The 12,288-nt window shown below is 46.3% G+C and overlaps 1 protein-coding gene across 5 annotated transcripts in view; it reads right to left on the bottom strand.

The window, feature by feature from the left end:
* NINL (ninein like) overlaps positions 1 to 12,288 on the bottom strand; it is a 70,587-nt gene that overhangs the window by 10,408 nt on the left and 47,891 nt on the right. For 4 of the 5 annotated variants that reach the window (XM_053243437.1, XM_053243444.1, XM_053243461.1 and 1 more), the window contains 5 exons: positions 9,087 to 9,243; positions 7,452 to 7,505; positions 4,474 to 4,592; positions 1,725 to 2,071; positions 642 to 746 (listed from right to left, as the gene is read on the bottom strand). In XM_053243437.1, the coding sequence (XP_053099412.1) occupies positions 642 to 746; positions 1,725 to 2,071; positions 4,474 to 4,592; positions 7,452 to 7,505; positions 9,087 to 9,243 (782 nt within the window). The remainder of the gene's footprint in view (positions 1 to 641; positions 747 to 1,724; positions 2,072 to 4,473; positions 4,593 to 7,451; positions 7,506 to 9,086; positions 9,244 to 12,288) is intronic. The other variant, XM_053243454.1, reaches the window with a different exon arrangement.

Below are 12,288 nucleotides of genomic sequence, written 5' to 3'. Positions count from 1 at the left end.
AGAGCTCAAGAAACTAGCCGGAAAAAGCCACTGGCTGGCATCTAGCCTCCATTCCTCCCAAGTTGTCCTACTGAAATTGAATAGTCTTTTTATTTTTATTTATTTATTTATTTAATACATTTCTATACCGCCCAAAACACAAGTTCTCTGGGCGGTTTTTAAACAATTCCCAATTAGTACTACTGAGCAGTTTCGTCTAGATGTCAGCCGCCGGCTCTAAAGTGTCTTGAAAAGTGGTCTTTTTGAACAAAAATATTAAAATGAAAAGCAATGCTGTTCATGTGCCCACCTGCTTCTGCTGCTCCTCAAACCCATGTGCAAGGCTTAAAAATGTACAGATGTTAATTGCCAACAGAGGCAGGTCTGACAATTTCTGAAGATGTATTTGTACAACGTTCCTGTAAAACTGAGTCCTGCGGGTTATGCTAAGAGGCTGTGCATATAAACTCCTTGCAGTAGATGCAACTGTGTTTCAGGATTCTGCCACAGTCAAGTCCAGCCCCTGCATTTCCTTTCATAGAGATTTTTAATACTCAATTAAATGACAGTATTACTAAGCAAGTAGCCGTTTAAAAAAGGCTGTGCTCCATCTCCTAAACTGAGGGTCCGATGAGCTGCACAAAATAAAATTCCCCCTTTACCTGTGCTTTGTGTTTGCCTCTCCAACGTCCTCCATTTCTTGCTGAAATCTTTCAAGTTTATTTTTTAGGAGAATCCTGTCTTCCGAAACTCTGTGGAGTTCAATTCTGTATTGCAGAGGATATACAATTATTGACAGACTAGAAGTGAGTTCAGTTGCTGAAGCATCGGGCATCCATAGCCAGTTAGTTAAGCAAATGCATAAAGCATTTGGTTTGAACAAGCCACAGGTGCCCGTAGTCAGAAAATGGCAAATTGAATCTGCAACAGGAGCTTTAAACTGCGTCCTCTCGCGTGAAAAGGGGAGCATCAGTAAACCCAAAGCTTGCCACAGCTCACTGACAATCCTCAAGACCATGCGTCAGAGGATTGTCTGAATTCAGCCTAAGCTGCGCTAACATATTTTAAAAAGAAGGTTCACATTCCCATACTTCCTCATTTCTTTAGAACAGATTTTAATTATGCAAATGACAATGGGGTGCTTTAATTAGGATAGGGCCTGCTGTAATGCACCACTTGAGACAACTCCAATCAAGAATTTAAATTTTTAAATATTTTTTTAAATAATTATAAATAATTTTTAAATATTTTTTAAATTGTTTTAAGCTTTTTTGTATATATTTTTAACTTGTTTTATGCTATTGTTAACCGCCCAGAGATGAAAGTTTGGGGCGGTGTAAAAATTTAATAAAACAAACAAACAAACCAAAGTTAGCAACTGTTTTTGCTCACACAACTGCTCTGGGCTGATTTTGCAATGTCACTGTTGGCCAAATAATGAATAATAGGCTGAATTATCATCAGACTGCTGCTTCATGGAGCAAACGTGACATTTCCCCAAATCTGTCCCATCATCTTTATGCCTAATCAAGCAAAAAGACATTAAACTGATCTCATAAAGCAGCCTTTGTGGGGGAAGCTTTTGCCACTCCTGCTCTTCTTCTGTGTAACCTCTATAATCACCTGAAGCTCAACCATAGCACAGAGTGCATCTATAACCAAATATTGTATGCACAAAGTCATGGTTATCATTTGTGTTGGCAACTGCTCACGTTTAGAGTTCCAAGGAGACAATGCCACCAGACCTTATTAGATGCATCTCAGACTCATGAGTCTTCTTCATTTCATCTTCCAGTCTGTCCCTTTCCTGGGCCAGCCTCTGTCCTAAAGTGGAAATCTCTTTGGCATAGTCCTGCTCCATTTCCAACCTCTCCTTCTCAAACCTCTTCTCAAGTTCTTGGAGTGGAGTCAGTTTCTGAAGCTGGACCTTCAGGCCATCAATTACTTCTTGGCATTTTGCATTCAGCTCCTCCAGATCACTCTTCTGTTCCTCCAGTTCACTAATCTCAATCTTGAAGCTTTCCTCAATGTCTTTCCTTTCCTTCTCAAAGCTTCTTTTAATTAACTCAATTTCTCTTTTGTAGAGATAGTCCTAGAAGAGTCAGACTACTTACAATGCATCATTTCGATAGCACGGCCAGTGCACAAGACAATATTGCAGATTCAACAGTGCAGTCCAAGCAGAAAGATTTTGTGCATTCCCAAATGCACCACTAGAATTATATGCATTTGGCCCTCTCACTTGAAAAGCTGACATTACAAGAGAGTGCAATTTCAGTATGAAATGGGGACTTCCAACGAATGTTACCTGGCATCAAAAGGTTTACCTATGATTCCAAAATTTCAGCCAACATTGACAGCAGTAGCAGGACTGTCTCGCTTTTCTCTACAAGAACTGCTGTTGGAAGTCACCTCAACCAGCTCCAACGTGTCCTTCCAGCCTTACTGGGTGCCCAAGAACAAAGCCCTAAAGTAGGGCCCCTTATGGTGCTCCACCCCTGCTCCGTCCCAACCCTGGCATCCCCTCCACTCTGTCTCCCCACTGCCTGGCTTGTGAAGACAACACAGATAATGGTCATTCCCACTCTCCCCTCTTCGCAAATGAACAGGCAAGTGCAGCAGCTCTTCCTCCTCACCTTTGGGGGAGCTGCTGCAGTCGCCTCCCCACATTTACCAAGAGGGAGAAAGGAGAGTCTCCGTGGCAGCTTCTCCTTTCTGCTCCTTGGCAAGTGGGACTCCCTCCTTCCCACAGTCCCCTGTGCTAATGCAGGGGAAGTCCCTTTGCCAAGGGGAAGGGACAGTGCAAAGAGGCCACAGCAGCACATGATGTATCACCACTGGCTTCCCACCTCCCTGTCTGCTGATGGGAGCATTCCTGGAGGCTTTCACATTGCTAATGGAGAGGTAGGTGGGAGGTGGCAGCAGCACAACAGACCCATCTCATGGCAGTCTCCTCCCAGCATTCCCCATGTGAGCCTGGATGTTGGCTGCAGAGCCTCATCCTGTGCCCCCTGCAGTGCTAAAGCTATTTGCTGGTAAACCATCTTATATGGCACACAACTGGGCCCCTACCCTAATTATAGGCCATTGGAGATCATTCAATCTACGTTTTTAGAGCAGTATTTAGGGCCCCTTAGTGTATTTCCAACGCAGCGTTGAGGTTAGAAACGGGTCTACAGAGGATGGAAACAAAAGCATGGATTTTAATCCTCAATTATTGGCTCAAGATTGATTTCTCCCTTCTGGGGCTGATCCTATTTTGCCCAATATTTGCAGTATTGGTCAAATCGTCATCACTTGGTTTGTCTAATGAATATTTGTCAATAGAATACAATCAAGCCAAGGAGATCCTCAAACAGAGGATCATGGACACTGAACACCAAAGTGATTTAAGCTCCATTTCAGAGAGCACAAGAGGGCGCCTTGGTGACTTTAGCTGGGGACCTGGGTGGAAGGCGGGCTTACAGCTGCTGCGGGCTTCCGCAGCCTCAGGGAGGTGCTGCTGTGGCCGCGCGGGATTCTCTGGTGGTCCCCCCCCTCCCCCAGCCTCCCCCAGTCCTGTTTGGCCCGTTTGGGGCTTCTCTGAGCACACAGCAGCCATTTGGGAGACCACCAAGCATGTGCACAGACCATTTGCGTGCCCGGGGTCATGACCTGGGCAAGCAAATGGCATGTGCGCATGTGTGGCTGCCTCCAGAATGGCCATTGCGCACTTAGAGAGGCCTGAAATGGGCCCAAAACGGCAGGGGGAGAGGGAATTGCCAGAGGACACACACACCCCGGCAGCTGCAGCAGCACTCCCCAAGGCCACAGAAGTCCACAGTCACAGTAAGTCCACCTTCCCCCCCCTCCAAAAAATAACGTCAATATCACCCCGAACTGAGCCCGGACTAGCCCAGGGGATTCGGCTCAACCTTGAGGCCCTCGAACTGGGCCAGTTTGATGTCGAACTGACTTGATGTCAAACCAGTTCGCACATCCCTAACCCCTGTTGCTGGCACTGTCTCCTTCCCCATTGTGCCATCATTTGCACAGATGATGTATAAGTGGGAGTCAAATCCATGATCACACTTCCCCTGTGGGGAAAAATCCAGCCCAACAGCAGAATCCCATGCATGTTTATCAAGAGGAAACGTCATGGAGTTAAATGTTGTTTATTCTCAAGTGTACATGGCATTGCAGTCTAAATAGCTCTAATGTCAACATTCATCTAGGTTACATAAATTGTTATTGTATAAACAAATGCTACAGGATTTTAATCACTTCCTCCAGGCTAGTTCTACAGGCAGTTTAGATCCTCTTGAGCAAGCAATCTGAAGACAGCGGCGGGGGGGGGGGGGGGGGAGGATTTTGCCAATTCCAATTTTTACCTTTACTTTCATTTCAGGTTTCCTGCCATTTCTAATATCTGTCATTACAATTATCCACAATTATGTCATCACAATGTTTTAACCCCTTCCAATATTTTAACACCTCTCCCTTCACCTGACCTACCTTGCTTTCCAGCTGTATTTTCAGATGGCGATGTTGTTCTTTCAGTTCTTTTACTTCTTCTACCAGGAGTTCCATTTTTATACTTACTGAATAAGGAGCAGATTCTACAACAATTACACCTATAAATCAAGTGATTCTTAGCTTATTCTAGGCTTTTATGCCACCCTTTCGCCAAAAGGCTCCATGGGTGGCTAGCAATAACAGAGTAATAATTAAAAAACAACAACAACTCATGTAAAAATGTTGAACACTACTGAAATGCAGAACAGCAGACTATTGTGTTTCAGTAGAGCCAATAAACAATCTGTTAAAAGAAAACTTCAGTGATGTTCTGAAATGCCTGGAAAATAAAAGGGCATTTGCCTGCCGCTGGAAGGACCAAGCAAGTCTCCCAGCAGAGGGAAACCCAGAAGCAGAGACCCCCTCAACTATAATGGCCCTCTCTTCAGTCACCACTATTTCAGAAGGCGGGTCTCTGAAGATGAGCCAGAACATTAATTTCAGGACTGGCAATTAGCACATCTTCACTTCACTGGAATCTGAAAGAGGAAGAGTTGAGTATCATCAGCATACTGATGACACCTCACTCCAGATGATCTTACTCATCAGTTTCATGTAGATGTTAAAAAGCATGGCAGAGAAGATGGAACCCTGCAGGTCGGCAAAGCATAAGTGCCCAAGGGCCAACCAGACATCCCCAAACACTACTTTCTACAATCCGCTATCCAGGTAGGAACAGAGCCACTCAAAACTTAGTGCCTCCAATTCCCAACTCAGACAGCCTATCCAAGAAAATATTTCTCATTGTAGAGCAGAACTGTCACTTCTCAAACAAGAGAGAGATCCAATTGTACAAACCTAAATTTAAAAGTATTAACAAATAGCGGAGACAGTAAAACACGCACTCAGGGCACTTCCAGACTCTTCTTCCTCACCCAACTAAGGTGGGATTAAATGAGGAGAGGGGGGGAATCTGATGCTGTCTTTGCACTACCGTTGCTACGCCAACCTTGCAGATTCTGCTAACCATTTGCACAATTCTATATGTGGCATGCAAAATGTCGGACATGCCAATCCAGTGAGTCCATCGCTTCACAAGCCTTTGCATAGTAGTGGCCCCTCTTTCTGGCAAGTGAGCCACAAGTCAAATCCAGAGTCATCCTAATCTGCATGGAGTACATGTGCAAGCAAGCATCTCATCCCAATGCCTTATGGGCAGTTTTGTCTCTAGTCCACCAAGCAGGGATGTAGCAAGGCTGAAGTGAGCCCTGGGACAGGTAGTGAAGAGGGCCCCATTCCGCCTCCTCCTCCCCCCCCCAATCTTTGCTGAAGAAAAGGGGTCCCCAACCTGCAGTGCTCCAGGTGCTACTGAACTACAATTGTGGCTGGGAATGATGGGAGCTGTAGTTCAAGCAAGACCTGGAGGACCACTGCTGTAGAAGAACTATACGGACACGGCGAAAAACAAAACATTCTCTCGCTCCTATGCAAATAATTGCACTCTCCCCGCACCTTGATCAGGAACCAGATTCTTGCCAATGAGTCATGCAGGCAAGAGCAAAGAGCAGGCTGTTTCCCAGCAAGCGCAGGGGCTCTCCCTCAGGGGCCCAGGGACTTTTGTCCTCCCTTCTCCTTCAGTTATAGCTGCGCCCCTGCTGGATGCAGGCAGCAGCAGAGCAATGGAAATGAGGGCTTGGGGGCCCTCCTGCTCTTTCTGGTAGAAAGGCCACAGGCTGCATCACTTCTGGGAGCGCGCCATGTTGCAGTTTGGCTACTCACACCATCACAAATCATCTCTTGCAACTGAGAATGAAGCCCAACACGGTCTGAAGTTGTCCCACGCTGTGTGGGCCAAGGTTGAAGCAATGACAACACCCACCCTCCCCCTTTGTATTCTTGACAAATCAATCTTGATCCCACCAAGCCTTTTAAAAAGCTACTAAGGCCATCCTAAGTACATGAACAAAAGCAACATTTCTATTGCTCTAGAAGCAACAATTCTGCTCCACAATAAAAGACCAGGGAGCATACACTCTGTGCCAATTGCTGGTACACTGCCACATAAATTGGCTGCTTCTGAATTAATTATGCACAACCTCAAAAGGTGGGGTAGGTGGGCTAAAAGAGCACAGAGAACAAACTAACAGTTTTAATTATCTGAAAAATATAACCACTAGAGACAGGAGCAGTGGGCTGAAATTACTACATTTACTGCTGAAATGTTCAGGGGGGGAAAATATCTTGACATTTTCTCAAAGAAGAAATAGGAGAACTGTTGGATCACCATACTTGGAGAACAGCAAGAAGAAGAGGTTATTTTAAAAGATATTTGTGATACTGGGTATCTTGCTATCAAGACAATGGATTGGGCTAGGGATGTGCACGAAGTTTCTCCGGCACTGGCGGGGGTAGTCCTTTAAGGGCGGGGGAGGGTGCACTCACCCCTCCCACCGCATATCCCCCGCCGGCGCTCCGTCACTTTCAAGCCCCTCGGGGCGGCAGCGTTCCTCCCTGCCGCCCCGTTTTCGTCATCGGCCGGAAGTGGCCGGAAGAAGTAACCGCGCGTGCACCCGTCGCGCACGCGCCCCCCGCATGGCAGATGGGCGCGTGCACGCCCGCAACGGGCACACACACGGTTACTTCTTCCGGCCACTTCCGGCGGATGACGAAAACAGGGCGGCAGGGAGGAACGCTGCCGCCCTGAGGGGCTTGAAAGTGACGGAGCGCCGGCGGGGGATATGCGGTGGGAGGGGTGAGTGCACCCTCCCCCGCCCTTAAAGGACTACCCCCGCTGGTGCCAAAGCACCGAAATGGCCCCCAGAGCCGAAATGTTTCGGAGGCCTCCATAATGGCCTCCGAAACGTTTCGGGCACAAGCCTAGATTGGGCTAGATTACTCTTTGTGTACATTCTGGATCTAAGACACAATCCTTTTTAGAAACACAGACACATACACCCCATATACAATATGCGTCTTACCATTTTGGCTTGTGGCTGGTAAGTGCTGGAGCTGATCTTCTTTTTGCAAGTGGTCTAAGAAGAAGAAGAAGAAGAAGAAGAAGAAGAAAGTTACATGTCTGTTATCAAAGATCATCAAATATTGGCTTTAGGATACTGTGTACAATTCTAGGGACCATATCTGAAATAGCATATGGTAGAGCTGAGAGGAGGAAAAATGCAGAAAAGGGCAATGAAACTTATCAGGAGTTTGGAGTACCTCCCCTAAAAGAACAGTCTGAAGTATTTGGGGCTTTTCATTTAGGAAAACTGGGAGGGCACAACAGAGGGTTTATACAGTCATGCAGTGTATTGAAAGAGACAGGAAAAGCTTCTCTATTCCATCTCACACTACTAGAACTCCAGGTTACCCAATGAAACTGATTAGCAGTAGATTCAGGGCAAAGATGTTATTTCCTCACACAATGCATAACTTACAGAACTCACTATCACAGGATCCAGTGGCCACTTGCTTAGATAGCATCAAAAGGGTATTAGGCAAATTCATAGATATGTGTTGGTGGAGTTCTATCCATCAACATGCCTGTGCAGCAATTCTGAACAGTACAACTGCATTAGTGCAAGTGTCAGCATGTGGCTGTCCCATGCACAGTCTTGTGCACATTCATACGGAAAGAAAAAGATACAAGAGGACCTTAAAAGGCAACCCCACCCATGATGACAGGGCCTCCACACCTTCTTGTGCAAGTGCCACTCTGCAGCTACCGGTATCAGATACAAGATCATCGTGTGCCAGGGCCCATAGCCTAAACAGCCACCATGGGACACATATGGGAAAATGTGTGTTACACCAACACAATCAGGCACTAACACAGACCCCACCCTACTGACAGTCACTTGTCTACTAAAGAAAGGAAGCAAGCAAAGCAAGATGTTAGATCAAAATTAATCCTAGATAACTGCTGAAGTGCTAAATGAAATAAAGATGCATGGGGGAGGGGGAATGAAGAGGAAACATTTTCATTTTCCATTACTACTACTTATATACCACTTTTCAATACAATAGTGGTCTACATAGAAAAAGAAGAAGATGGTTCCTTGCCCCAAAGGGCTCACAATTTTTTTTTAAAAAGGCAGAAACCAACAGTAGTCACTGGAGGGACACTATGCTGAGCTTGAATAGGGAGTTGCTCTCTCTTGCTCTCCCCCCTGCTAAATCTAAAAGAATCTCTGCTTTGAAAGGTGCCATCACCTCTTTGGCTAGCAAAGGGGTCTTTGCTGGCATCATCTCTTTGCCTAGTTATCAGGGGACCAAAAGGCCTGTGAGGAGCCTAAAAGGTAGCTATTGCGAATTCTGTGTGGTGTGTGTGTGCGCACTTATTGTACAGTCACTTCAGGCACACTGGTCATGTAGAAGTTACAGCTTTTCTGCTACATGGCGTCAGACTGGGTCAAGCACCTTGGACAGTGACCAATGAGATGCCAGTGAGAGAGAAGCAGCGCCTCTCATTTTGTCCTCAGCATCTAGTCATCAGATATCCTGCTCCTGAACACGGGTGGGTCCTGCTCCTAACCTTTGTGGCCAATACTTACTGGTGCATCTAATGAATGTGGATTTGGTTTCAGAACAGTTTACGCAAGACTTGCACCACTCACCTGGAGTTCTGGATTTTGTATGTTCAGGCAGTTCCCTTCCTCCTCCTGGCTTGTTGGCCTTCATTTGATGCCAGACTGGATTGCGTTGGCGCTCCTGAAGTTGGGAGCGCAGTTCTTCCACCTCCATTTGCAGCTCATCATTCCGGTCACGCCATTCCTGCAAGCAACACATCAAAGAACTAGAGCCCAAATGTGTGATGGTATCTCTCAGGTCTAAGCTGTGGGATGCAGAGCTACTGGGCTTTATCTGGTAGGGATGTGCCCGAATGGCCCGAAGCAGCCGCTGGCAGGGCAGGGCGTGGTTTCCTTAAGAAGCAAGTAAGCAGGTCTTTACCTGTTCCGCTGTTGCCCCACTCTACCAAAGGCTGCATGCAGCTGCGGCACTGTTCCCTGCAGTCTGTGCATAGCATCGGAATGCGCATGCACCAAGGCCATGTGCGTGTTGATGCCGTGTGCAGGCTGCAGGGAACAGCACCGCTCTAGCCTTTGGTAGAGTGAATATTCCACTACATGAGTCATTACATGTTGTCGTATATTCATTTCTATTAGGCAATACTTAGCCACGTCGTAAGCAACGTTGGCTTGATGATCTGTCAAAAGAAATGTGATATATACTTCATCTTCTGTGCCTGGTATGTCCTTAATCAAGGGTAAAGTTAATTGACTAATCAATTTAATTAATTAATTAAAATTAACTTGTATCCTGAAAGTTCCTATAAAAATTGCAATGTAGCTCTGTGAAGGATTTCGAGATTTCTGGCACTCCTAGCATCTTGACCTATAGTACAACTCCCAGATGGCGGGGAAGAAAAGACAGTGGCAGCTAAACCCAAACTTCAGCCTGTTTTAAAATGTGTTGAGCAGATGTGCCCTCTTTCCTTCTGCAGAAAGGAAGCTGCCCTGTTTCTTGATCCCCTAGCCAGGAGTCTAGGCCTTGTCTGCCATGGCCCTGGCTCCCAAGCACCAATTGAATGTTGAAACGGTCGACACAATGTGCGGCAGTTACAAAAAAAGGCCAATTCCATGCTTGGAATCACTAGGAAGGGAACTGAAAATAAAACTGCTAATCTTATACAAAATCCCTTATATAAAACTAGTCTTGTATAACCCCTTATACAAAACTATGGTGCAGCCACATTTAGAGTACCGTGTACAGTTCTGCTCACCATACCTCAAAAAGGACATTGTAGAACTGGAAAAGGTGCAGGAGAGGGCAACCAATATGGTCAGTGGCCTAGAGCACCTTCCTTACGAGGCAAGGCTACAACACCTGGGGTTTTTTCGTTTAGAAAAAAAGGCTGAGGGGCTACATGAGCGAAGTCTAAAATCTTGCAGGGTGTGGAGTGGAAACAGAAAATTTTCTCCCTTTCGCGTAATCCTAGAACCAGGGGGTCACTCCATTTATTTGTATCCCACATTTCCTCCAAGGAGCCCAGAGTTGATATACATGGTTATGTTTATCCACACAACAACCCTGTGAGGTAGATTAGACTGAGAGAAACATGACTGGCCCAGAGCTATCCAGTGAGCTTTGTGGCTGAATGGGGAACTGAACTCAGGTCTTCCCATTCCCGTTCCCATCAAACTGATTGCCAAGAAGTCTAGGACAGAAAAAAGGAAGTACTTTTTTTTTTTTTACACAATGCATAATTAACACATGGAATTCTCTGCCACAAGACCTGGTGACAGGCACCAGCCTGGATAGCTTTAAGAAGGGCTTAGATAAATTCATGGAGGACAGGTCTATCAATGGCTACTAGTCTAGTGGCTACAGACCACCTCCAGCCTCAGAGGCAAGATGCCTCTAAATAGCAGTTGCGGGGGAGCCTCACCAGGAGAGAGGGCATGCCCTCACCTCTTTCCTGTGGGCTTCTCAGAAGCATCTGGTGGGCTACTGTGAGAAACAGGATACTGGACTAGATAGGCCTTGGGCATGATCTAGCAGGGCTGTTCTTATGTTGTTATCCCAATCCTGGCCTGGCTTCCGGCATCTGGCTGGCCCCAGCTCCCAAGGTCTACCTAGTGCTGCTCTTGGACTTATAGAAGTCTGCATTCTTGACCGTCTCCTTGATAAACACCTCTTATACCAACAGCACCATCTTGAGGACAAGAGAGCAACCCTAGAAATGCTCTCTTTTTAAAAAATCTGGAAGCAATCCTTATGGAGCCCTAAATGAGACTAGAGTTTTCTAGACAAGAGAGTTTAGCTGACATTTCTTTTCCCTTAATGCTGAATGGGGGGAAAGAATACCTGGCAGTGAAGATCACAGAGAATCCCCAAAGTCTAACAGGGGCCTGGTGGGTGACCAGCACTACCAGAAACAGAGTCCAGTAGTAGCACAACTGACCTAGTCCCTTTGGAGAATAGAGAGGATGCTTTGACTAACAGACACACAGAAAGCCAAAACTACTCATGAACGGCTCAAAGGCAAAAGAACCATAATGCTTGAATGCAACCATTACAGCTGCACAACTTTGGAACGCCAGCTGGTTTTGGACTACAACTCCCATCATCCCCACCCGGAGTGGCCAGTTGTCAGGGATGATGAGAGTTGTAGTTCATCATCTGCAGGAGGGCCAAAATTGTACAGCCTTGATGTACATGAATCACACAGTGCATTAAGAAATCTTCGCTAGGGATGAGAAGAAGAAGAAACACGTGATGGTGTTAGTCACAGTCATGTGCATGTATTTTATAAAGGAGGAGATGCAAACCAGTAACAGCTCCTGAGGTCAAGATCCAAAGAACGCCACACACAAGCACTTCCATGTATGCACTAGTGCTTCCCCCTTCCCCCCGGCCCCGACCAAAGCTCAACGAGCGCTCCTTGAATCCCAGGCTGTGGTTAAAATTCACAGGGCACGAGCTGGAATTCAGAGATCCTCTTCCACACAAAAGCACAAAGCTGCTCCATGTGCTAGTGCAGGGCTGTACAGCATCCGCCCTCCAGCTCCCACCATTCCCAGCCACAGTGGTCAATTGTCAGGAATTATGGGAGTTGTAGCCCAACATTCTACAGGATGTTGCCAAATTTGTGCAGCCCTGTGCTAGTGGAAGTTAGCTCCTTGAGCATGCAGCCCACGTCATCACCTAGCAGATGAAAAATCAAGGGGGCAACCAGGCAATCCCTTCCACATGCAGAAGCCCCTTTCACATCTCTAACTGTACACATAGGTGATGCATCCATGCATGGAAGAATAC

This window comes from Hemicordylus capensis, chromosome 1, assembly GCF_027244095.1.
Source record: "Hemicordylus capensis ecotype Gifberg chromosome 1, rHemCap1.1.pri, whole genome shotgun sequence".
In the NCBI taxonomy this organism is placed as follows: domain Eukaryota; kingdom Metazoa; phylum Chordata; class Lepidosauria; order Squamata; family Cordylidae; genus Hemicordylus; species Hemicordylus capensis.
Note: the sequence above shows the minus strand (reverse complement) of the source record. Positions and strands in the feature narration are given on the sequence as shown.